Source organism: Pseudophryne corroboree, chromosome 4, assembly GCF_028390025.1.
Source record: "Pseudophryne corroboree isolate aPseCor3 chromosome 4, aPseCor3.hap2, whole genome shotgun sequence".
In the NCBI taxonomy this organism is placed as follows: Eukaryota; Metazoa; Chordata; class Amphibia; order Anura; family Myobatrachidae; genus Pseudophryne; species Pseudophryne corroboree.
Genome location: NC_086447.1, coordinates 346,790,726 through 346,813,931, shown reverse-complemented (window position 1 = coordinate 346,813,931; position 23,206 = coordinate 346,790,726). Strand labels below are relative to the sequence as shown.

The following is a 23,206-nucleotide window of genomic DNA, read 5'->3' as shown; positions in this document are numbered from 1 at the left end:
TATAGCGCAGCAAATTCCGTTGCGCTTTACAATTTGAAATAACAATAACAAACTGGGTGATAACAGTCATAGAGGTAGGAAGGCCCTGCTCGCAAGCTTATCTCTTGGCAAACTAATCAACTCTTTCGGATTTCAGTACCATCTGCATGCATGTGATACTCAGATCTACCTATCCTCCCCAGATTTGTCACCATCTGTATTGGGCCGTTGTCACTGAATGCCTTTCTGCCATTTCATCTTGGATGACATCTCGCCACCTCAAACGTAATATTTCCAAAACAGAATTAATTATATTTCCACCAGCCAATAGTAGTTACCAACCTTATATCTCTATCACTGTTGAGAACTCGGAAATCATCCCTACCCTACAAGCTCGCTGCCTAGGTGTCATACTTGACTCTGAACTGTCCTTTGTTCCCCACATTCAATCTGTCTCAAGATCATGTTACATACATCTAAGAAACATATCCGAAATACGACCATATCTTACACAAGACACAGCAAAAACTCTAATCCATGCTTTCATTATCTCCCGCATTGATTATTGTAATAGTTTCCTGATCGGTCTTCCCAAACATAGGCTCTCACCACTACAATCCATTTTGAATGCAGCTGTGAGGCTAATCTTCCTCGCTAGACGTTCATCGTCTGCAGATCCACTCTGTTAGTCCCTCCATTGTTTACCGGTATTCTACCGTATTAAATATAAAATACTTTTACTTACATACAAAGCTATTAACTAAACTGCACCAACATACATCTCTTCACTCATCTCAAAATATCTCCCTACCCGACCTCTCCGCTCTGCACAAGATCTGCGTCTGTCATCCACACGCATTACTTGTTCACACTCAAAATTACAGGACTTTATCCGGGCTTCACCCACTCTGTGGAATGCCCTCCCATGCACAATAAGACTCTCCTCTAGTCTCCAAACCTTTAAACGTTCCCTGGAAACTCACCTCTTCAGACAAGCCTATCAAATTCCAGACCCACCCACATAACCTTCAGCGCTTCCTCATCTAATTACATTCTCTCTGTACAGTACACATAACATCACATATCTTGTCTTTCTTTACTCTCACACCCTCCTGACCCTTGGCCAACATTGCGGGGTGATCATATCATACATCCCATTAAGAACCTAGGAATCTGGTGGACCATTATGCAATAGGTAGCATCTATCCTTGTGTATCAATGCCTATTTCCCTATAGATTGTAAGCTTGCGAGCAGGGTCTTCCTACCTCTGTCTGTTTTTACACAGTTTTGTTCTATTACTGTTGTTCTAATTGTAAAGCGCAACGGAATATACTGCGCTATATAAGAAACTGTTACTAATAATAATTACACACATATACTGCAATTAGTTTATAGGATTGTGGTTCAAAATACTTAAACACAGATCTGGCACAATGCTTAAAGTATGTACTGTATTTATATGTGACAGGCAGTAAACACAGAGAAAACAAATACAATTATCAACAGAAGAACTGCTGTAATCTGACATATAACATCAATCATGGTTACTACAAAATGAAGGCTAGAACTTTGAGCTCTTGCTTATGACTTGGGCTCTGCAGTATGCGCACTCCCGATTCCAAAAACAATTTTTTTTGGGGGGGAAGAATAGCCTGTACCCTGAAACAACTTCATATAAATTTTGTACAGATGTCCATCACTGTCTCATAGAAAAATATTTTGTGCTTTTAAAATGTTTTGAAATGGCAGATTTGTACTTTTCTTTATCAGCTGCAAAAGAAATGCTAGTTACTTACCAGGGTGGAACCGGTCACTGACCCAGGTAACGGTGTGACCCTGCTCACGCTAAAACTATACAGATGTTATCTTCAAGTACCAGCAGAACAGGCAGACTGCACACGGGTGCAGTGTGAAAGGGGTCTACCCGCCAATATGCCATGTCCAGTCAACACTATGAACTGGGCTGTGCCATGGGGGTTTGGAACTGTGTTTGAAAGCCCAGGTCAGACCCGACATTCTGGTGGAAAAGGACTATACAGCAAATTGATTTTTGTGTCATCTGCACCTACTTAAAAAAAAATATTTAAAAAACACCTTTAACTCCCAATATATGTGTCTCACATCTTTCATTACCATTATTCTGTCTGCCCCTAAACCCCTCCTTGCCCCCCAGCACTATCCCAACTGCTGTCTGCTCTTTCCTACTCCCAACACTGCCTGCCCGTACCCCCCTCTAACATCAGCTCTACCCCAGCTTCTCTCTGCCTCTACCACTCGCTCTACCCCAACTGCTGCTTGCCCTTAACCACCACTAACTCAAATGTTACATACCATTCTGACTGACCACAGACTACAGTAACTTGAGGTGTCGATGTTTTCCAAATCTGCATCGATGCTGCAAATGTGTACACAATTGCGGACACCTGCAAAGGCTTCAGTAAGTGTCTCTATACAAATCCATGCGGATGAATATCGCATCTGCGGCAGCATTAGCATACAACTATGAATCAGGACCAATGTTTGTTTCACACCACAAATCATCCAGGCTGCAGGTTTAAGTTGCATTTATGACCCATGTGTCATGTCAGCATTTATGGACAAATGATGATAGATGTCCCATTCATTAGCTTACTCATAGAAGCCCCATGGAAGGACTAGTGTATAATTTTGATCTTCATTTCCATTGCTCACATTTCCTATTTCTGGAATCATTTGTGTGAACAGTAGAAATCAGTGTTGTATAGAGATGAAGTATTCCACATCTATCACTGGGACATATTTAAAAGTGGATGAGTCATGGGTCAGCTTCACAGGTGGTAGGCTGAACCAGCAGAGTAACAGAAACAAGAAGCAACTGTATACTGTAACAGAAAAATCTGTGATATGGTAAAATGACCTGACATGACACTATGGCTGTACATTATACGATTCCATTACCCGATTTTCCTATCCTCATATACCAGTGAGGGTAATCCTTGTAATGTGTATTTACCAGAGGTATGGGATGGGCGAGTCTGCGGCATGTTCCAGCAGTGTTACTGACTCAGCGCTGTGTACCAGCTGGATGCTGACAGGTCCAAATGACTTTCTCTGTGCTTTGCAGTGACATGAACAGGCACAGCAGCAAAGCCTGAGGTGGGCAGCAACAGAAACGCCCTTATACTCTCGGAAAAGCAAGACGCTTGGCTGCTAAAGAAAAACACAGAATTTGGAGAATAGAAACAATTTGGCCAGTTACAATACTCTGCATTATTTAATATAATCCTTAAATTTATCTCATGCAGTAAATTGCACTTTTCAGCCCTGCAATTCCCTCAATTCCATAGCCAATCATTGTTAAATTCTCGCTCTTCACTTTATACATACTCTCTTCCCTTTATATATACAGTATCACATAAAACCTTTGTGTGCCTCAACCACTGTTTAATCTTCAGGTCCACTCCACAAAAACAAACAAAGTCTTGTTTGAGGTCACAAATAGAATAACTAATAAACATAAAATACTTAAAAAGTAAAATAAAAATAATTTTAAATCTCAAAACTCAAAGTGGCAGAATAGGAATCTCATGTAAGTACACTGCTATAATGCCATGTAGAAAATCTACCCCATGTTAACTGTAGGAAGCAATGTGCTTTTAGGACTACTGAATTGGCTTTCTCTGTGATGTAAGCTCTATTTTAGTGGGAATGACAGATGCTGCCTTGAGAGATAAAGAAAGTAAATATAAAACTCTCAAAGTGTACCCAAAGTCACAGCCCCTTGTTTATGTCCACAGGGCAGAGTGGAGATGTGAAGAAAGGACACTGAGCAATGAACAGGATGTGATCTCAGTTCATTTGGTCTGAAAAGAACATTTTCATAAACGTACAAGCTGCAAAGTCTTGGGAACGAAATGTAGGAACAAGGGTTACTAAAAGGGAAAGATGAGCACTTCATACAGATTCAAAGTAAGAGGTAAAAACATGTGGGAGTAGAATCTAAGAGAGCTTGTATCCTATGGTCTAATTTGTGTTGCTATTTTAGAATATTTTGGTTACATTGGTGGATAAAGCATTTTTCAATGATCAATATTTTTTAAATATGTTATGTTACATATATTTCATTCTTTTTTAACAATTACTGTTCTTATTATTAATTTTGAAAACCAAGTTAAACTGGAAGTCCAAGCCAGATCTGGTTCAAACATTCCACAATGTTGTCAATGCTCCTCACCCCTGAACAAGAAAGTCACGCAAATGGGGTGTTCATACGGAGAAGGGAACCAACTACCTGGCTGCCTGTCTAAAACCAGTAACGTGGTAGCTGGAGAGAGAAGAGCTGGAACTCTGGAGCCTACGGATGAGCTGCCTAATCAGATGGTACCATCAAAGGTGATAGTGCTCATCATAATTTCAATTACCATGGAATACAGTGTATGAAATTAAGTATCTCCATTAATATTTTCACCTTCAGATTACTTTAATTTATTGGTTTAGTGCACAACTTTACACAACTCTTTCTGCTATGTATTTTAAGCTGTACATTCATATCATTAGGGAATGTTATTCTCTTGAGAACAATGTTATAGTGCCATTTTAGAAAAGGCAGATTTGATATTTAAGAATGGCATTTAATACAATCTACTGTATGCAGTGCCGGATTAAACCCTGTGGAGGCTCCTGGGAAGTAGAAATCTCAGGCCCCCCTCGCAAACTGTCTCCTAATCCCTTTTTATTTTTACCAGCCAGTAGTCTACAATCTGGAAACTGTAATGTGAATCTGATGTCTATGGTTTATGACAGTGGTTCACAAATGTTTTGAAACGCGGCACCATAGAGTATCAAAAAAATTTTCACGGCACTCCTAGGCCAAAAATTTCTTATTCAGAAATGCATAAAAAATATTAAATGAAGTCAATTGTGTTGTGCATGTCAGCCTTAGGATCAATTTTGAGGTGAGAGACAGAATTCACTTCTATTTGTCCACATGTTTTATAAATGGCAGCTACCAGCACTGGTTTTGTCTGTTAAATTTCCATTAAATATTTTGAATAGGTTCTGGACCACCAACCCAAGGCACCCCTGCAAGTGTCTAGAGGCACCCCAGGGTGCCACGGCACACAGTTTGAGAACCACTGGTTTATGCACTTAAAGTTGTTAATGGGTACATTACATTAATATACTGTAGTATTTTCTCTACAGAGTCTTTAATGTAAAGTTTGTTTCTTTTAGTTGATTCATTGTTCTATCTTTTGGAAACAATTTAGCCACTTGCCTGGCATTGTCGCATCAGATGCAACCATAACAGCAAGTATTTTATCTGACCTGGTCGCACAGGATGCAACCAGTCAGATAAACAGTGTTAGCAGGGAAAGGAAACGTCTCTCTGCTGCTGCCCTCAGAGGGACCGGAAAGGTCCCTCTGCCTCGCTACACCCGCCCCCAGTGTTTGCCGTGCTGCCGATCACTGCTGATCGGTCAGCACGGCAGGTTCCCCCACCCAAAGGCTACAGCCAATAGAAGCTGCTGCGAAAGTGTAAACCAACCCCCATGTACCTGGCAGCTGTCTGGGGTGCAAAAAGTAACGTCGCAATGTTACCGATGTTTGAGAAAATGTGTATTTATTTTTTAAATGCAAAGAATTTTTTTTTTTAACTAAAATCATTTTGGATAAGGTTAAATTAATGTTCTTCACCTAATTCACTCATACAAAAAAAAAAAAAACCGACAATTTCTGAGCGGACAAAAAACTTGTCAGTTAAAGCTTGATTATAATATTCTTTCAAGATCAAATGAATATTATTTTGATCCTTTGTCGCGGGGTCCCTAAGCTGGTGCCTATTCTGCCTATTTGGTAATCCGGCACTGACTGTATGTAGAGGAGGATAAAAAACAGAAGAGGATGCCATTTACCCGGGTAGTTCCGTCAGATACGGAAATAAAACTTTTCCTAGCACAGAATTTCAGTAGCTTGTTTTTCTTAAGATAAAAATAAGTACCACAATCTCACTTTCTATTTAAATATCACCCTTTCTCTTCAGTTGCTTTTTCTGTACTTTGAAATATTCCACTGGCTTTTTAAAACCATGTCTTTAAGACAGAAGTAGCAGTTCAAGATTAAAAAGCAGTGTCCTCTAAGCAGATGTCCTATGAACTGCCACCCACGCTATTGTTAGCTTTAAGTGACACCGCAGTTAAGCGGAGATTGTTTACTACTGTTAAGTAAAGATTGTCTGATGTCTCATGTACATACAACCTAAGAGGATGGAAACAGATAATAGGAGGCAGTGAAGGTCATTAAAACCTGCTATACGTGGACATACACTGTTTTATCATATTTGTGCAGATGAGCCTAATTTCAGGGTGAATGCCAATCTTTATAACCAAGCTTGGGGAAAAGAGGAAACACTTCTACAACTATATATGTTAGAAACTAGGGAAGCCAATCCTGGCTAATTCATTCAATCCTGGGATTCGGGATTGAAAAAAAAAAAACTTAATCCCGGGATTGAGTTGATCAGTGAAAATATTACTAATCCCCCTCTTTTTCTCAACCGGGAATAAAAAAACAATAAATAAAAAAAAAACATTCATGGCCAAACATTCCCCCCCACCAGCCAGCCCTGTCCCCACTAAGAAAAAACAGGTTATGTGTCTGTGGTAGTGTGTGTGACACTGTCACACATTCACTTAACTCATCCTCCTCCAGTCCAGAAGACCAGCACACCGACAGGCTTCAGCATCAGCAGTCAGTGTAGGAGCCAGACAGCAAGCTTCTGCTCAGTAAGCTGCTGCCAGATATCCACAGCAGACTCTACAGCACTGTGCAGGCAGGCCTGACTATATAAGGGGCGGGCTGGCATGAGGCTGCGCAGCATGACCCCTATGATGACACATGCAGCCACACAGCACAACCATAAGAGACCCAGGGCAGCATCTGAGCTGATGGAACTAGCGCTCAGCGCTGCCCAGAAATGTGCGCAGCCACCAACTCCGGGATTCAAATCTCGTGTTTTGTGCACAAAATCCTGAAATCCCACTTATACTATGACAGAAGTGGCTCCCCTACTAGAAACAAGTTGCTACAAAGACCAATAATATGTATATTTATGTATTTTGAGTTGCTACAAAGTCCAACCTACATAAACTTTAGGACCACCCCCTTTATTTAACTCTTGTTTGTCTCTACTCTCATAACAGGGCTGTCTTTATTACATGACACATACGTTTAAATGCTTTTATTACACTGCCTAAATGTGCTTTTTCACAAAGCTACACCTGGAGGGTGCGAATATATAAAGATGAGGTTAGCTTTAACCTGGTAATGTACTGATGTGTCTTCATACATCTAGCCTCAATATGCCACGCAGTGTGAAATGGGGGGACGGGTATGCACAAATGATTGATATGTTACATAGTATTTGTACAGTGTAAATTTGCTGTGCAAGTAAATAAAATATATTCTAAATATCTACAATGGGTGCATGGTATGTGGTGCGCATGGGCCAGTGGGTTCAGAGGGCGCTCACCACGTATCCTGAACCCATGTATTATACTTACCTCTCTAGTGTGCTGGAGGGATACTGGGGGGGGGGGGAGAAGCACCCCCCATCTCTGTCTGCTGTTTGTGACCCCTCCCCCTTTCTAGCACCTGATATATAATTATCTCCAGGAATGATCGAGCAACTGCCATTGTTTGTCTGCATGTGTGAGAAAGCATTGAATGGGAGCAGTATTTGGAAGGCATGCTGTTTCTTGTAGTGCTAATGGGGGTGGCTAACGGGTAAGTTAGCTCTCTGTCTGGATGCGTTTTAGTATGAGCCTATATCATGAGGCCTTACTGTAAACAAATTACATGGACCTATGTGGGCACTGCCAGGGTCGGACTGGCCCACAGGTGTACAGGGGAAACCACTGGTGGGCCCCACTGCCTGAGGCCCCACTCCTTTCTCTAGGGATCAGGTTCCAGACTGTACACTTGTATTATACATGGTAGATATGTTGCATTACACTGCACAAGACTATTGTGCATTTCAAGCCTCTGTAGAGGCTGTCCACACCCCCTTTGTAGGGTGGTCACACCCCTAAATACGGACCCCTGTCACTGCATCCCCCCGGTGGGCCCTTCATACCCCAGTCCGACACTGGGCACTGCTATTATGTAGTGTTAGGACTGCTGATATCGGAGAAGCCTTGGCGCGGCTCAGCAGCTAAACATGACTTTGCAAACGCATGTGACAAATTCTCTGAAATTCTATTACCAGATATAGTAGGTTAAGGTATGGTTACAGGTAATTTTTTAGTGTGCTTGAGGGATACCGGGGGCAGTGGGGGGGGGGGGGGGGGGAGCACCCCCCCCCCCCTTCTGCTGTAAGTATAAAATCACCAGGAAAATGGTGTAATGGAAATTTTTGTTGGTGATTTGGGCATGCACAGTATACAAAAATCACGGTGTGGTTGTCACTTTCCAGGAGACATGATTATGCACAGTAGACTGCCAGAGTCTACTCACCTACACTGACCATGAGAGGGGAGATAGGCCACTGACATGGTTAGGTTTATTTGTGAATCAGGACTAGGTTGAGCTGCTGGGTTTTGGCTTGGGACCTTTGGATGGAATTGGGCTGGTTTGATATAGAATCTACTCATTAATAGACATGGAAGTTTGGCAAAGTTGGAACACCTGACTGGATGCTGTATCAGGTGAATTGTGTTGGCAAAGTAGTACCATCTATATGGGAAACTGGAACAGTGGGGTGACGAGTTACCAGTTCAATAGAATAGCTGAGAAGTTCATAGCACTGAGGGTTCACAATCACTGGGATGAGATTAACCAGTGAATCTGGAAATTCTGCAATGGATTTGCAGGAGCAGCTTTAGAGGAATGCTGGGATAGGCTGTACCAGCTAATTGGGAAATGCTGCAATGCAGTGGCGGAACTAGTGAGTGGTGGGCTCAGGTGCAGAAAAATGCTTTGGCCCCCCCCCCCAAATACCAAATTAGGGACTCTTGGGGTACACACAGTATCAGTATTATTCATGTACAATGCAAAATAGTCTTCAATCAAAACTACTCTGCATTGTACATAAATAATACCTACACCCTGTGTGGAGTGTGTGCTGTGTATGTAGGTAATGGGTCAGACGGCACAGCAGAAGTATGAATGGGGGGGGGGGGGCAGAGTTTCTGAAACCCATTGCTTGCCTAGACTCCGGTCAGAACTCCACTGCTTGGAGGGCAGCTCTTCTTCTCCTCCTTGGGTCCTGCGCCGACGATAGGCAGATCCTCAGCAGAGTGGCAAGAGCAGGATAGCTTCAGAGAGACAGAGAGGAATATACGGGGACTCGGAAAGGAGAGGAGCCCCTCCTCTCCAGGGTTGAAGCTAGCCTTTCTGTCAGCCGGACAAAACACTCATCACAGCGACCTCTGATCCAGTGGATAGCAGTCACCCTTTACCTGTATGACAGTATCAGAATCACAATGTACTACAAATAGTATTAGTGACCTACATATACTACACACATTAATAACCAACATACAGAGCGGTAACTAGACATTTTTGTGCTCTGTGCCAGAAAGAGAATTAATGCCCCCCCTGCCCTTTCATATTTAAAAGAGGGACAGTGCACGCCGAAGGCGTGCACAAAAAAATACAGGGACGTGGCTTCAAAAGGAAGAGGCATGGCCACTGAATAGTACCAATTCATATTACACTGCACAGTAGTGTTCGCTGTTCAAAATACACCACACAGCAAGAGCCCCTTATACACGTTATATCGCACAGTAAGAGCCACATATGCATGTTACACTGCACAACAAGAGCCCCTTATACACATTACAGTGCAGAAAAGCCCTTTATACACGTTACTCCACACAGTAAGAGTATATATATATATATATATCTCTATCAGCAAGTCGGCGGCACTCCAGGAACACTGGGATAGGCTGTACCAGTAAACTGGAAATGCTGCAATGGCGTTGCAGGATCAGCTCTTCAAGAACGCTGGAATACGCTGTACCATCTAATTGGATATGCTGCGATAATGAGCTGAGCAGCCCTTCAGGATCACTGGGATTGGCTGTACCAATGGATCTGGATATGCTGCGATGCTGAGCAGCAGAACTGGATAGCTCAGGTAGCCAGGCAATTTGCATGTGCTGGGATTCAGGATTTATACCCCAGGCTTGCTACTGATTGGTGGTGATGATCACATGACTGTGAAATGGTTCCTGAATGGACTGAGTGGGCAGTGGAGACTGAAAATGGCAGTCAGGCCAGGGAGAGCTGGTAATGGAGACACAGCGCAGGATGCCAGACGGACCATGGGGTGACGGACAGCGCCCCAGAGTCGACGCAGGTAAGAGAGAGCGCGGCTGAGGAGCGCTGAACCTCCGTTTTGTGACACCTACATAGACTACATACTGCCTCCTTTAAGCCGCACCTGCTGATTACGTAAGAGGTATAAACGCCCACATGGCACTGGTCACAGACGGCACTGGTCACAGCTTCCACGCTTCTCGCAATACGTATTTGATCATTTGCCATCCCAAGCCCATGTGGCTCTTAATCCGGCACTGCAATTCTCTAGTTTTTGTCTTTAATTATAAAAGTTGTCAGGGTAGGTGCATTGATAAGGAAGTGTTCTCAAAAAATATTTCTCGCACTCGTTACAATATTTGACCCAAGATGAACACTAAATATTCATTATGTTGACTTCCATATAAATGTTAACCAATACCATTTTTTAAAAGTTTCCATACCATGACAGAACTAGCCTCTGCACAGTGGTGGAACTCTGGGAGGCAGTGGAGTCGGCTGCCGCCGGGCTCCTGACCTCAAGGGGGCACATCTCCTCCACTGTCTCCCGCTTCCTGACCCTGAAGATCGTTCGCTGCGAGGAGCTTTCGTGTCAGTGACACGGAAGCTGCCTACTAGTATATACAGAGAGCTGGCTGTGGCTACAGCTAGGGGGAGCTCCAGAACGCAGCTCCTGCCAGGCCCTTCCAGATGAGCTGGCCGAGTGAAGCTCTCTGTTCTTCCGTTGGGCTGATAGCAGCAGGTAGGCACTGGCAGCACTTGCCTCAAGCTGCACTGTGGGAGTGTGTGTAGTTGGAAAGGGGAGGGGTGCTGGGGGGTCTTTAATAAATGTTGGCAGCACTGTTGTATGTGTGCATGTTTAAGTGAGGTGTGTGTGTGTGTGTGTGTGTGTGTGTGTGTGTGTGTGTGTACGTGTGTGTGTGTGTGTGTGTGTGTGTGTAAGTGAAGGAAGCATGTGTTTGTTTTTGCGTGTGTGTGTGTGTGTGTGTGTGTGTTTTAAAGTGAAAGAGGCATGTGTGCATGTAAGGGAGACGTGTGTGTGTGTGTGTGTGTGTGTGTGTGAGAGGCATAAGTGTGTGTGTGTGTGTGTGTGTGTGTGTGTGTGTAAGTGAAAGAGGCATGTTTGTGTGTTTAAGTGAAGGAAGTGTGAGTGTGTGTGAGTTTAAATGAAGGAGGCGTGTGTGTGTGTGTGTGTGTGTGTGTGTGTGTATGTGTGTAAGTGAAGGAAGCATGTGTTTGTTTTTGTTTGTGTGTGTATTTTTAAATGAAAGAGGCGTGTGTGCGTGTAAGGGAGACGTGTGTGTATGTATGTGTGAGAGAGGCATATGTGTGTGTGTGTGTGTGTGTGTATAAGTGAAAGAGGCATGTTTGTGTGTTTAAGTGAAGGAAGCGTGTGTGTGTGTGTGTGCGCGAGTTTAAATGAAGGAGGCGTGTGTGTGTGAGTTTAAGTGAAGGAAGCATGTGTAAGTGAGAGGCATTTGTGTGAGAGGTGTATGTGTAAGTGAGAGGCGTGTGTGTGTAAGTGAGGATTGTGTGTGTTTAAGCAAAGGAGGTGTGTGTGTAAGCGAAGGAGGCATGTGTGTGTTTAAGCTAAGGAGGCGTGTGTAAGTAAGAGGTGTGAGTGTAAGTGAGAGGTGTGTGTGTGTGTTTTTTATATATATACTGTATATCGGCACACCACTGCGCCAAAGCATCTACATTGTGACACGCTGTTGGGTGAGGGAGTACTGTCGATGTGCTATAAAGGTATGCTGGTGTCTATTTTATTGTGATGACGGACTTGGAGTGCCGTCCACTTTGTATGTGTATCTATATTACTATTTGGAAAGGCACCTGAGCACGCTACCACTGTTCAACATGAGTGCCGGATAGCTACATATGAGGGGTGTGTGTGTATACAGTATGTAGGTGGGGCACCAACATTTATCATGCCTCCGGGCGACTGGGGCGAACTTATACCACTGCCTATGCAGCAGAATGAAAGCTATTTTCTACCATCAGCCATCTGAACTAAATGAGGCTAAAGGTAATTGTCTGCAATGTTGGCCAATGGTATTACTGACAGGAAATCTGATGATGCAAGCAATTTGGCCTTATTCAGAGTAAAGGGGGGTACTCACGGAGCGAGCACTGCTTAAAATCTAAGCAATTTGACTAGATTGCTTAGATTTTAAGCAGCGATCACTCCGTGTGTACCCCTCACAGCGATAGCGATGCGCAGCCCCGCGCATCGCTATCGCTGGTGCTAGATTGGCCAATCTAGCAGGTCGCTCACTTCACCCGCTGGGAGAAATGAGCGCCCCCCACCGCCGCACACTCAGCACACATCGCACTGTGCTGAGCGGGGGGAGATCTAGATCTGCCCGTGAATACCGGCCTTTAGTAGTAAGAGCAATAATCAGGTAAACCAATGGTGGGGTGTGTACACAAATTACTCCTAACTCTAGATAGGCCTCTTTATTTTCAAGTATCTCACTTCTGAGATTGTAAGCTTGCGAACAGGGCAAGTCTGTCTGTTATTACCCAGTTTTGTTCTATCACTGTGGTTTCCAATTGTAAAGCGCAACGGAATATGCTGCACTATACAAGAAAGTGTTCATAAATAATGGGGCTAATTTAACCAGTTTTATCATACACAACAAGTTATAAAACGCATTGCATACGATAAATGGTGCTCCAGCCAATCAGACCGTAAATATCATGTGTTTGAAAAATGACAGTTGGGAGCGGATTGGTTGGAGCACCATTTATCATACGCAACGAGTTTTAAAACTCGTTGTGTATGATAAAATGATAAATCAGCTACGTTAGGTCTCCTGAAGGACATACAAATATTTACTGGCCAGCAGTCTCACAGGAAATAAAATAAAAAATAAAAGGAGAGAAATGTAAAGCATAAACACAACACTGGTGGATTTTTTCCATAAATATATACTGTCTGTGGCTTTCTGATGAATACAGGGACTGCATCCGCCGGCATAACCCGATGGCTAAAGGCATAAGGATGATAAATGTTACAAGAACATGAATGCAAGCAGTAAGTTTCCACATGTTTTATGGCAGGAGATTGTGTTTAGATAAAGATGACAAATGCAAATTTATAATCAGGGCTTAAATTTGGAAAAAGGCCTTGCTTTAGTTCACATTATAGGTCTACTGTTGATGACTGTCATTGTACCCTAACATTATCATATATGCTAGTAGCAGTTTTACTGGTAATACGCAGAGTATCCTCTCCTGCAGACTTCCCACTTTGTTTCTAAAGATATTACTGCATTATAGTACTTTCCACGTTGCTCTGCTGTTATGGTTGAAACCTTTTCTGGATGAGACATTCATTATATGTCTGCGCTATTAATAACACTGGTAAATCATTTTACTGGATAGTATGGTAAAATGCTGACAACTGGCAATCCCATCCAGCTAATTCTTGATCTAGTAATTCTTAATCAATATTGACAAAGTTTCTCTTTCACGTCCCATAAATAAAATTCCCACTTCTGTCCCACCTACATTTACAGCATACTTACCGACATTCTGGCTGCTCTCTGCGGGAGAGAGCAGCCAGGTCGGCTCAGCGGGCGGGCAGGGGAGGCTGTGATGTAAAGGAGGGGGTGGCCGGAGGCGGGACAGGGGCAGAGCAAGGGTGGGGCAGGGGTGGGGCAAGGGCGGGGTCACAATGACACCTCCTTTAAGCCACGCCCCTCGCTCTGTAATGCCGCGATCACCGGCATTACACTGCAGGGGGCGTGGCTATGATGACGCGATTCAGCAAGAATCGCGTCATCGACTGCCCGGACCGCCCACTTTACACACTAAGTGGGCGGACGGGCAGGGGGGACCCCGCAAATCGGGAGACTTGCCTGCTCTTCCGGGGGGCCGGGAGGGTCACCCGATTTTCGGGAGCCTCCCGGCCATTCCGGGAGAGTAGGCAAGTATGATTTACAGACATGGAAACATTTTTTGGTATCCTTCCACAAAAAAACAGAAGAACTCATTTTTTTCACTGAAATAACTTGAAAGTGACAAAGGGGTTTTTTTTTTGTTTTTTTTATACCATCCTCACTTTCCTTCGGTTTAATCTGGGGTCAATTTTCCTCTTGCGGTTGGGTTCAGAGAATCTATAATCTATCTAATCTTCTCAGACAACTCTCTCCTTTTCTTTTCCTGGTCCATGATCAATGTGGTGCACACAATGACACCAAACAGCAGAGTTACTACTTTTCTCTATTTAAATAGGCTGAATGACTGATTAGAAGATTGAAGACATTTGTAATGCTAACTCATGGAAAGAAATTAGTTTGAAATATCACTATAATCCAATTATTAATTATCTTTTCAAAGAGGTACAAACAAATCTGCCCAGGCCATTTTAAAATATATTTGAAATTATGAAATAATGTATCTGGTTTCACAGTTTGTCTGCTTTATTCTATGAAATAACAATGGCAAGTAGGTGCACATGAGCCAATAGCTTTTCATTTCATCACTTTTCAGGAGGAATGAAGCATGTTTTTACTTAGCTGTAAGAGTACCAACAAATTTGTCAACATTTGTAAATGACACTCAGTACTGAGGGATTCGGTCAAGATCCCAGCGTTCAAAATCCCAATGCCAGAATCCTGACACTGCATGGAATACCGACGACAGGATGCCAACATGGATCGCAATGCAAGCGCCAGAATCCCGAATGCAGAGATCCCGAATGCAGAGATCCCAAATGTAAGTATGCCAGTCTTGTTAGAATCAGGTAATGGGGTGGGAAGGGGGGGTTAGTTTTAGGGTGTGGGGGAAGGTTTAGGCACCACCGGGGGGAATTAGGGTCAGACTGTAGGTATTGATATGGTTTCAGCCCCTAAATAGCCTACAATGATCTTATTTTGTTTGTTGTCTTGTGTTCAGATAACCACTGTGTTTTTTTGTTGTCTTGTTTGTTTGTTTTTTCTTATCTTGTGGTGTTCTTTACTTAATGTTGAAAGATTAAAATATTTATATCATCTACATCAACAGCAATCTCTCTGGTGGAAACTCAAACAAATTAGTGTGTGTTGAGATCATATATTTCTGTACTGACTTGTGTTAAACAAAACTGAGGTGGAGATTACTCAAAGGTCATACCAAAATAGTAAATAATACCCTTGTATTTACTAAATGGCACATCTACATAACTGAACAAGAGCTGGCACTAGTATCAACACAATTATTTGTTAGTTATACAATGGCAAGTTTTATCAAGAAACATATATGAGTTGCCTAGCAGCCAAACTACTTGACTTTGATGCTCTTATCAAGGCTTGATTCATCAACATCACTTCATGAACGGAGGTCATTTTTATATGGAATCGCATTGATACGATAAAATGAAATTTATCATTATAATAATAAAGAGTGACCCACCATTAGAATGTAAATTAATAACCACATCTTCAGCAAAGAGATAACATAACAGAAGGAAATGTAAAACAATAATACTCCTTTCCTACTTAAATCCTGGAACCGATCCGGGTAAAGTGAACACGGTTTAAAGATGTGTCAAACCCCTCTCTCATTGTACGTTGGACCTGGGTAATTCCAGGGTCATCACCTTCATACTGCACCCATGTCTGCCCTGCATGTCACTTTCTTGAGAAGGGCCTCTGCATACACGGATGGTACGGATGGTGTAATGGTTAGCATTACTGCCTCACAGCACTGAGGTCATGGGTTCGATTGCCACCATGGCCCTAACTCTGTGGAGTTTGTATATTCTCCCCGTACTTGCGTGGGTTTCCTCCGGGTACTCCGGTTTCCTCCCACAATCCAAAAATATACTGGTAGGTTAATTAGCGCCCAACAATATTAACCCTAGTGTGAATGTGTCTCTGTGTACATGTGATAGGAAATATAGATTTAAAGCTCCACTGGGGCAGGGACAGATGTGAATGGGCAAATATACTCTGTAAAAGCGCTGCGGAATGTGTGTGCACTGTATAAATAACTGGTAATAAATAAATAAAACACACAGTCAATCAACAGCTTTTAAATAAAGAAATAAATAAAATGCACAGCCAATCAGCAGCTTTTAAATAAGAAATAAATAAAATACACAGCCAATCAGCAGCTTTTAAATGTAACCCTGGTCAAATAAGTCGGTTCACACCTATCATACTGCAGTTTATCCGGGTCAGTCCCTGGAATAACTCTGGTCCCGACCAGGGTCAAATTCCCAGGGCACAGATCCACTTTGATCCTTTCACACAATATGAGGAACCGGATTGTTCCGGTAATATCCCGGGTCAGAGGCTCAGCGTGAAAGGGGTATAAATAACCTGGCCAGTCTCCTAGATCTGCTCAATTCTCTTATGGCGGCCGACCGCCTGACAGCGCAGCCTGGCCAGGGGTCGACCTTAATCTAATTGCAGACGCATCAAGTGGTGGCACATCACACATGCTGGCCACCCTTGCCCTGTGCTGGGCGGTACTGAGCATGTGAGGAGATAGACGTAGATCTGGCTGCATATGCCGCAATCTGCGTCCCTCTCTGAATCAGCTCCTATGTCCCCAAAAACAGCATGTGTATATCTTTGTAAGTATATTAATTTGTATATATGATAATATAGATACTGTATTCTAAGAAATAATTAGATATTATAAGAAATAATTTACCTTCACTATATAATATTTCAGGAGTCACTTCAGGTGTTTTGAGAACTGTCTACAAGCAATCAACCTTCAGTAATTTTCTTCTATAAAAGGGCACAAAACTCCTCTGGGGTTTATTTGCTTACACCACTTTATTTGAGGATGTAAAGTAACAAAAAACAAAGTCAAATATAAATTTCTACATACTGTACTGCACTGTACACCAGCAAATATTCTATTACTACAAAAATACATGGTGGATTAAGTTAAATGTATGTGCCAGAGACAAACTTAGGTGCCAAAATCATGTCTTCATCCAAAAACAGCAATACTTCAAACATAAATGACACAACATTTGAAAGAGGGATATCAGAATTGGTTTAAGGAAGAATTTGCTTTTCAAAAGGCTGATATCTTGGAGCTGTACTACAGAAGGTCTTGGCCAAGTGCAGCGTTTGTCACCTCTGTCTAAAACCAAGGTGTACCTATGCTACGAATTCAGGTTAGTACATAAAACTAATGCTTTACATACTATTCGCTCGCAGTCCCCACTTAGCTGCAGCATGTCCAATATGCTCCCACTTTTGATGGGCGGCAACAGGGATCATTCTAGAAAGCAGGGACGTGTCACCCCTGTTTTGTAGGCATACCAAGCCACGGGTCTGCGACGTCGGACACAGATATTCTAGACCCAGCAGAGCTTCAGATTATGCAGATGGCCGAGGGCTGCTATCAATGGTCGCAAGCTGTTTTACTACAGACGCTTCCTGCAACAGAGCATATTAGTTTACAGTATTGCACAGCTGCATCCCTGTAACCATTTTTTACTATTTTAACCCAGGGGTTGACATCTATTTTTTTTTTAAATATCTATGAGCCAGGTAAAAGTTTCGGAGCCAGGCTATTGTACTGACCAGTGGCGGCTGCTGCACCTGGGCTAAAGCTCCAACAACACATTGCAGGGGGAGCCGGTGAGCATATATAAACATACAGGTGATGTTGTATGTACAGTAATAATATGCTGGCTGGCTTTACCCAGGGATCCACAGCCGTCACTGTGTGTATCACTGATCTGCCGCTGCTGCATGGGAGACATCACTCTGCTTGTCTATGTTTTCTATAAGCCCACCCCCTGACTCCTGTAAGCCAATGGAAGTCAGAGGGCGGGCTTATAGAAAATGATTGACAAGCAGAGTAATGTCTCCCCATGCAGTGGCATCTGGTCAGTGAAACACACAGCGGTGGCTGCTGATCCCTGGGTAAGGCAAGTCAGCACATATATCATATACAACATCACATGTATGTTTGTATGTGCTGGCCGGCTTCCCCCTGCAATGTGTGTTCAAAGCTGCAGCACAGGGGAAGCAGCTACCACTGGTGCTGACCCATATATTAAAACTTCTATAGAGCACCACTCATGCCTATTCAATGCCCTTCAGACTTCCCCACATGCCATCAGACCTGTGTCCAGTGCCTGGGCTGGGATCTTAGACACCAAAAGAATGACCTGGGTGGGTCTCATTGACTCTTAACAAGTGGGCATCAAAGCATGCTAAAGCCAGGCCAAGGTGCGGATACTCTTGTCTGCACTGCAGTGCATTCTGAAACAGAGTACCAACCAGTACCAGTCTATAGCACCTCCAAACACAAAACTGGAGTTGGTCCTCATTTTGCATGTCCACCGATGGATGCAATAGTCTTGCACTGTGGAGTGGACAGAGCAACAGCAAAGTTTTCTTTCTAAACAGACCCCCACTCTGGTCACCAGGGCCCTGGAAAAACTTGGAGAAGTGGCCTCACATGGGAAATATCAGAAGTGTACCATGTAGCCATGATGGTGGCAGCAATTAAATTGCACTAAGACTTGGTAGAGAGTGGGCATGTCCAGAATCAAGGGAGAAGTTAAAAGAAATTACATCAGGGGTACATTATATCATACACAATTAGGATTAGGGAGAATTCTTTAGTATAACACCCACCACATACCAATCACCATTCACTCAGTACTACATGGCAGCCAAGCAGGTAGACAGCGCAAACACTGACATGTACAATTACAAAGGTTAAGGGGGGAATTCAACTAGGTAACAGACAGATTCGCCCATCGAATCTGCCTGACACTGAAGCACTTTACAGCAGTGGGGATATCGCTCAAAAGTGCTTGATACCCCATAGGTAGCAAGCACTGTTTTATGCGAATCCGGCCAAGTTTGCGAAGGGGAGGGGGCGAATCGGCGTTTAACAGCAATTCGCTCCCTTCGGTGATAATTGAATGTAATGCAAATTATATTGCAGTTTATTAATTACGACTGTAAATGATCCAATGTTTGCATCATCTGCCTGCTCAGCTAACATACAGGACCAAATGAATGGTGACCAGCTCACAGCAAGTATTATAAATGAAGAAACAAAAAAAAAAAAACAAAAAAAAAAAAAATTATGTTGCCGCCTTAATCCTAATTGTAAACGAAAAATATAAACCTCCCTGGTGTGTTCAGCGCAAGAGCATATATCAAAACAAGAGCAGGAAAAAAGGAAGCATGTACGTCCCTGTTTTAAAATCGTAGAATCAGGTGTTTCATTTCCAGATTTCTCATATGGATGGTATTCAATACAGATGTCCCGAAGAGGAATATGAAAATAGAGAACACAAAAGACCAATGTGCGGTATTTCACATAAAAGTATGATTCAGTCTCAAATTTTCGATTCAATATTGGTGAAAAGACTAATTAGATGTAGAGCGTACCCCAAAACTCACAGAGGAGAATGGTGTACAGGACACATCAAGGTATCTTTGAAATCTACAGATTTTTATATACAGCGTACCCAGACTCACACTTGGTGGTGTATGATGAATCCTATAAAGGTATCTTTCGATTGATCTTCCTTTTCATAGGCACAAATCGTTGAGTAGATCTCATATAACCTCAGTGTAATATATGAAAAAATAAAGAAAAGAAAACCAATGTGTAGTATGTAAGGCACCCACGTTGTATTTAGGGTTTAGTCTCACAAAAAGGAGGTGGTATTCTATACACACCAAACAATCTTTCAAATATATAGACTCCACAAAAGATGGCGTACCCCAACTCACACTTGGTAATATATGGAAAATCCTTAATCCTAATTGTGTATGTTATTATAAGTATTTAAGACGATTATAATGCACTTCGTAGCAAGATTCTTGCAGTTAGGGAAAGTGCCTACAGATGTTGTATATATACACAGTGCACTCATGGGAGTTGCTGTCCTGAAGACAGTACACAGAGATGGAATAACAGAATGAATGAGGACAATGCAATGTGTGAGTGTAATGAGTACCAATGGACTGTTTGTCATGTGGGGTCAAATTTCAACAAAAAACACAGGCATGTCAGCCCACCTGGGAATCTTCCCAGTGAGCCATATGGCCAATCCACCCCTACTTATCACTGACAAGCAAGGTGTAAAATCTTAGCTTGGAGAGAGATAAAGTACCAACCAATCAGCTCCTAACTAATTTTTTAAAACACAACCTGTAAAATGACAGCTGATTGTTTAGTACATTATCTCTTTCCAAGCTTTGAGTAATCTCCCCCTTATACCCCTTTTACACTGCCAGCATATGACATGGGTTATTGCACATGAGTGTGCATAACCCATGTTGCTGTGTGGTATAAAAGGGCTGAGTTGGAATAATCAGGGTCGAGTGTCCCGGTATTCCAACTCGGGTAGTTTGCAGGGTTGAACATGGGTTCAACCCAGCAAACTCTGCTGTGTAAACAGTGTTTACAGTGAATGTACGGGTGACGCTTAGAGATCATGTGATCTCCATGCGCTGCCCCCGATGCGTCATCAGCGACGTCACCAACCCGGCAAATGCAGTGTGAAAGGGGCCTGACGCGGGTCACAGCCGGGTAGCACCCGTGACAGGCTCCCGGCTACGACCCGCGATATTTCGTCTAAAAGTGGTAATAGTCACCATGGCAACTGGAATTTGTTGAACCCTTTTTAACATATGGGTCAGGACTGAAAACACGTTGCTTTTTGGTTGGATCTGAGGCTCACCTAAAAGTACATGTAATGGATAAACCTCTTCTATTGGGGAAATGGACACACGTTTTGCTAGTTAAAAGTGACAAACTTTTTACAGACAAAATAGTTAAGTTTGCGAACAACAATCTTTACAAGTGAAAGCTATGGAAACTATTTTCCTCTAGAAAGGCTGGTAATTTCCATTCTAGTTTATGACATTTTTAGGATTCCATCACTCAGCCTGCAGTGACATTTACAGCACTCGGCTAACATAGTCATCTTAAACAATATTACCGGTAGTTAAACTCTTGCATATTCTTTCATGTTTTACGTCAATGTAGTTTTATACTATGGGATCACAATTAGAGATGAGCGCCTGAAATTTTTCGGGTTTTGTGTTTTGGGTTCGGTTCCGCGGCCGTGTTTTGGGTTCGAACGCGTTTTGGCAAAACCTCACCGAATTTTTTTTGTCGGATTCGGGTGTGTTTTGGATTCGGGTGTTTTTTTCAAAAAACACTAAAAAACAGCTTAAATCATAGAATTTGGGGGTCATTTTGATCCCAAAGTATTATTAACCTCAAAAACCATAATTTACACTCATTTTCAGTCTATTCTGAATACCTCACACCTCACAATATTATTTTTAGTCCTAAAATTTGCACCGAGGTCGCTGTGTGAGTAAGATAAGCGACCCTAGTGGCCGACACAAACACCGGGCCCATCTAGGAGTGGCACTGCAGTGTCACGCAGGATGTCCCTTCCAAAAAACCCTCCCCAAACAGCACATGACGCAAAGAAAAAAAAGAGGCGCAATGAGGTAGCTGTGTGAGTAAGATTAGCGACCCTAGTGGCCGACACAAACACCGGGCCCATCTAGGAGTGGCACTGCAGTGTCACGCAGGATGGCCCTTCCAAAAAACCCTCCCCAAACAGCACATGACGCAAAGAAAAAAAGAGGCGCAATGAGGTAGCTGTGTGAGTAAGATTAGCGACCCTAGTGGCCGACACAAACACCGGGCCCATCTAGGAGTGGCACTGCAGTGTCACGCAGGATGTCCCTTCCAAAAAACCCTCCCCAAACAGCACATGACGCAAAGAAAAAAAGAGGCGCAATGAGGTAGCTGACTGTGTGAGTAAGATTAGCGACCCTAGTGGCCGACACAAACACCGGGCCCATCTAGGAGTGGCACTGCAGTGTCACGCAGGATGTCCCTTCCAAAAAACCCTCCCCAATCAGCACATGATGCAAAGAAAAAGAAAAGAAAAAAGAGGTGCAAGATGGAATTGTCCTTGGGCCCTCCCACCCACCCTTATGTTGTATAAACAAAACAGGACATGCACACTTTAACCAACCCATCATTTCAGTGACAGGGTCTGCCACACGACTGTGACTGATATGACGGGTTGGTTTGGACCCCCCCCAAAAAAGAAGCAATTAATCTCTCCTTGCACAAACTGGCTCTACAGAGGCAAGATGTCCACCTCATCTTCACCCTCCGATATATCACCGTGTACATCCCCCTCCTCACAGATTATCAATTCGTCCCCACTGGAATCCACCATCTCAGCTCCCTGTGTACTTTGTGGAGGCAATTGCTGCTGGTCAATGTCTCCGCGGAGGAATTGATTATAATTCATTTTAATGAACATCATCTTCTCCACATTTTCTGGATGTAACCTCGTACGCCGATTGCTGACAAGGTGAGCGGCGGCACTAAACACTCTTTCGGAGTACACACTTGTGGGAGGGCAACTTAGGTAGAATAAAGCCAGTTTGTGCAAGGGCCTCCAAATTGCCTCTTTTTCCTGCCAGTATAAGTACGGACTGTGTGACGTGCCTACTTGGATGCGGTCACTCATATAATCCTCCACCATTCTATCAATGTTGAGAGAATCATATGCAGTGACAGTAGACGACATGTCCGTAATCGTTGTCAGGTCCTTCAGTCCGGACCAGATGTCAGCATCAGCAGTCGCTCCAGACTGCCCTGCATCACCGCCAGCGGGTGGGCTCGGAATTCTGAGCCTTTTCCTCGCACCCCCAGTTGCGGGAGAATGTGAAGGAGGAGATGTTGACAGGTCGCGTTCCGCTTGACTTGACAATTTTGTCACCAGCAGGTCTTTCAACCCCAGCAGACTTGTGTCTGCCGGAAAGAGAGATCCAAGGTAGGCTTTAAATCTAGGATCGAGCACGGTGGCCAAAATGTAGTGCGCTGATTTCAACAGATTGACCACCCGTGAATCCTTGTTAAGCGAATTAAGGGCTCCATCCACAAGTCCCACATGCCTAGCGG

General features: G+C 43.2%; 2 protein-coding genes across 4 annotated transcripts in view; one reads left to right on the top strand and one right to left on the bottom strand.

The window, feature by feature from the left end:
* The window catches only part of P3H2 (prolyl 3-hydroxylase 2), a 267,791-nt gene that overhangs the window by 238,006 nt on the left and 6,579 nt on the right, over positions 1-23,206 (bottom strand). Inside the window, exon 1 of one of the 3 annotated variants that reach the window (XM_063916465.1) lies at positions 2,973-2,988. The exons of the other annotated variants lie outside the window; for them this stretch is intronic. The gene's annotated coding sequence lies outside the window, so the exon portion shown is untranslated. Of the gene's footprint in view, positions 1-2,972; positions 2,989-23,206 lie in introns of those variants that run through there. 3 annotated transcript variants of the gene reach the window in all.
* LOC134909517 (thioredoxin domain-containing protein 2-like) overlaps positions 4,139-23,206 on the top strand; it is a 57,919-nt gene continuing 38,851 nt past the window's right edge. Inside the window, exons 1-2 of the mRNA XM_063916466.1 lie at positions 4,139-4,351; positions 14,774-14,998. Of these exons, the coding sequence (XP_063772536.1) occupies positions 14,928-14,998 (71 nt within the window). The 5' untranslated portion in view covers positions 4,139-4,351; positions 14,774-14,927. The remainder of the gene's footprint in view (positions 4,352-14,773; positions 14,999-23,206) is intronic.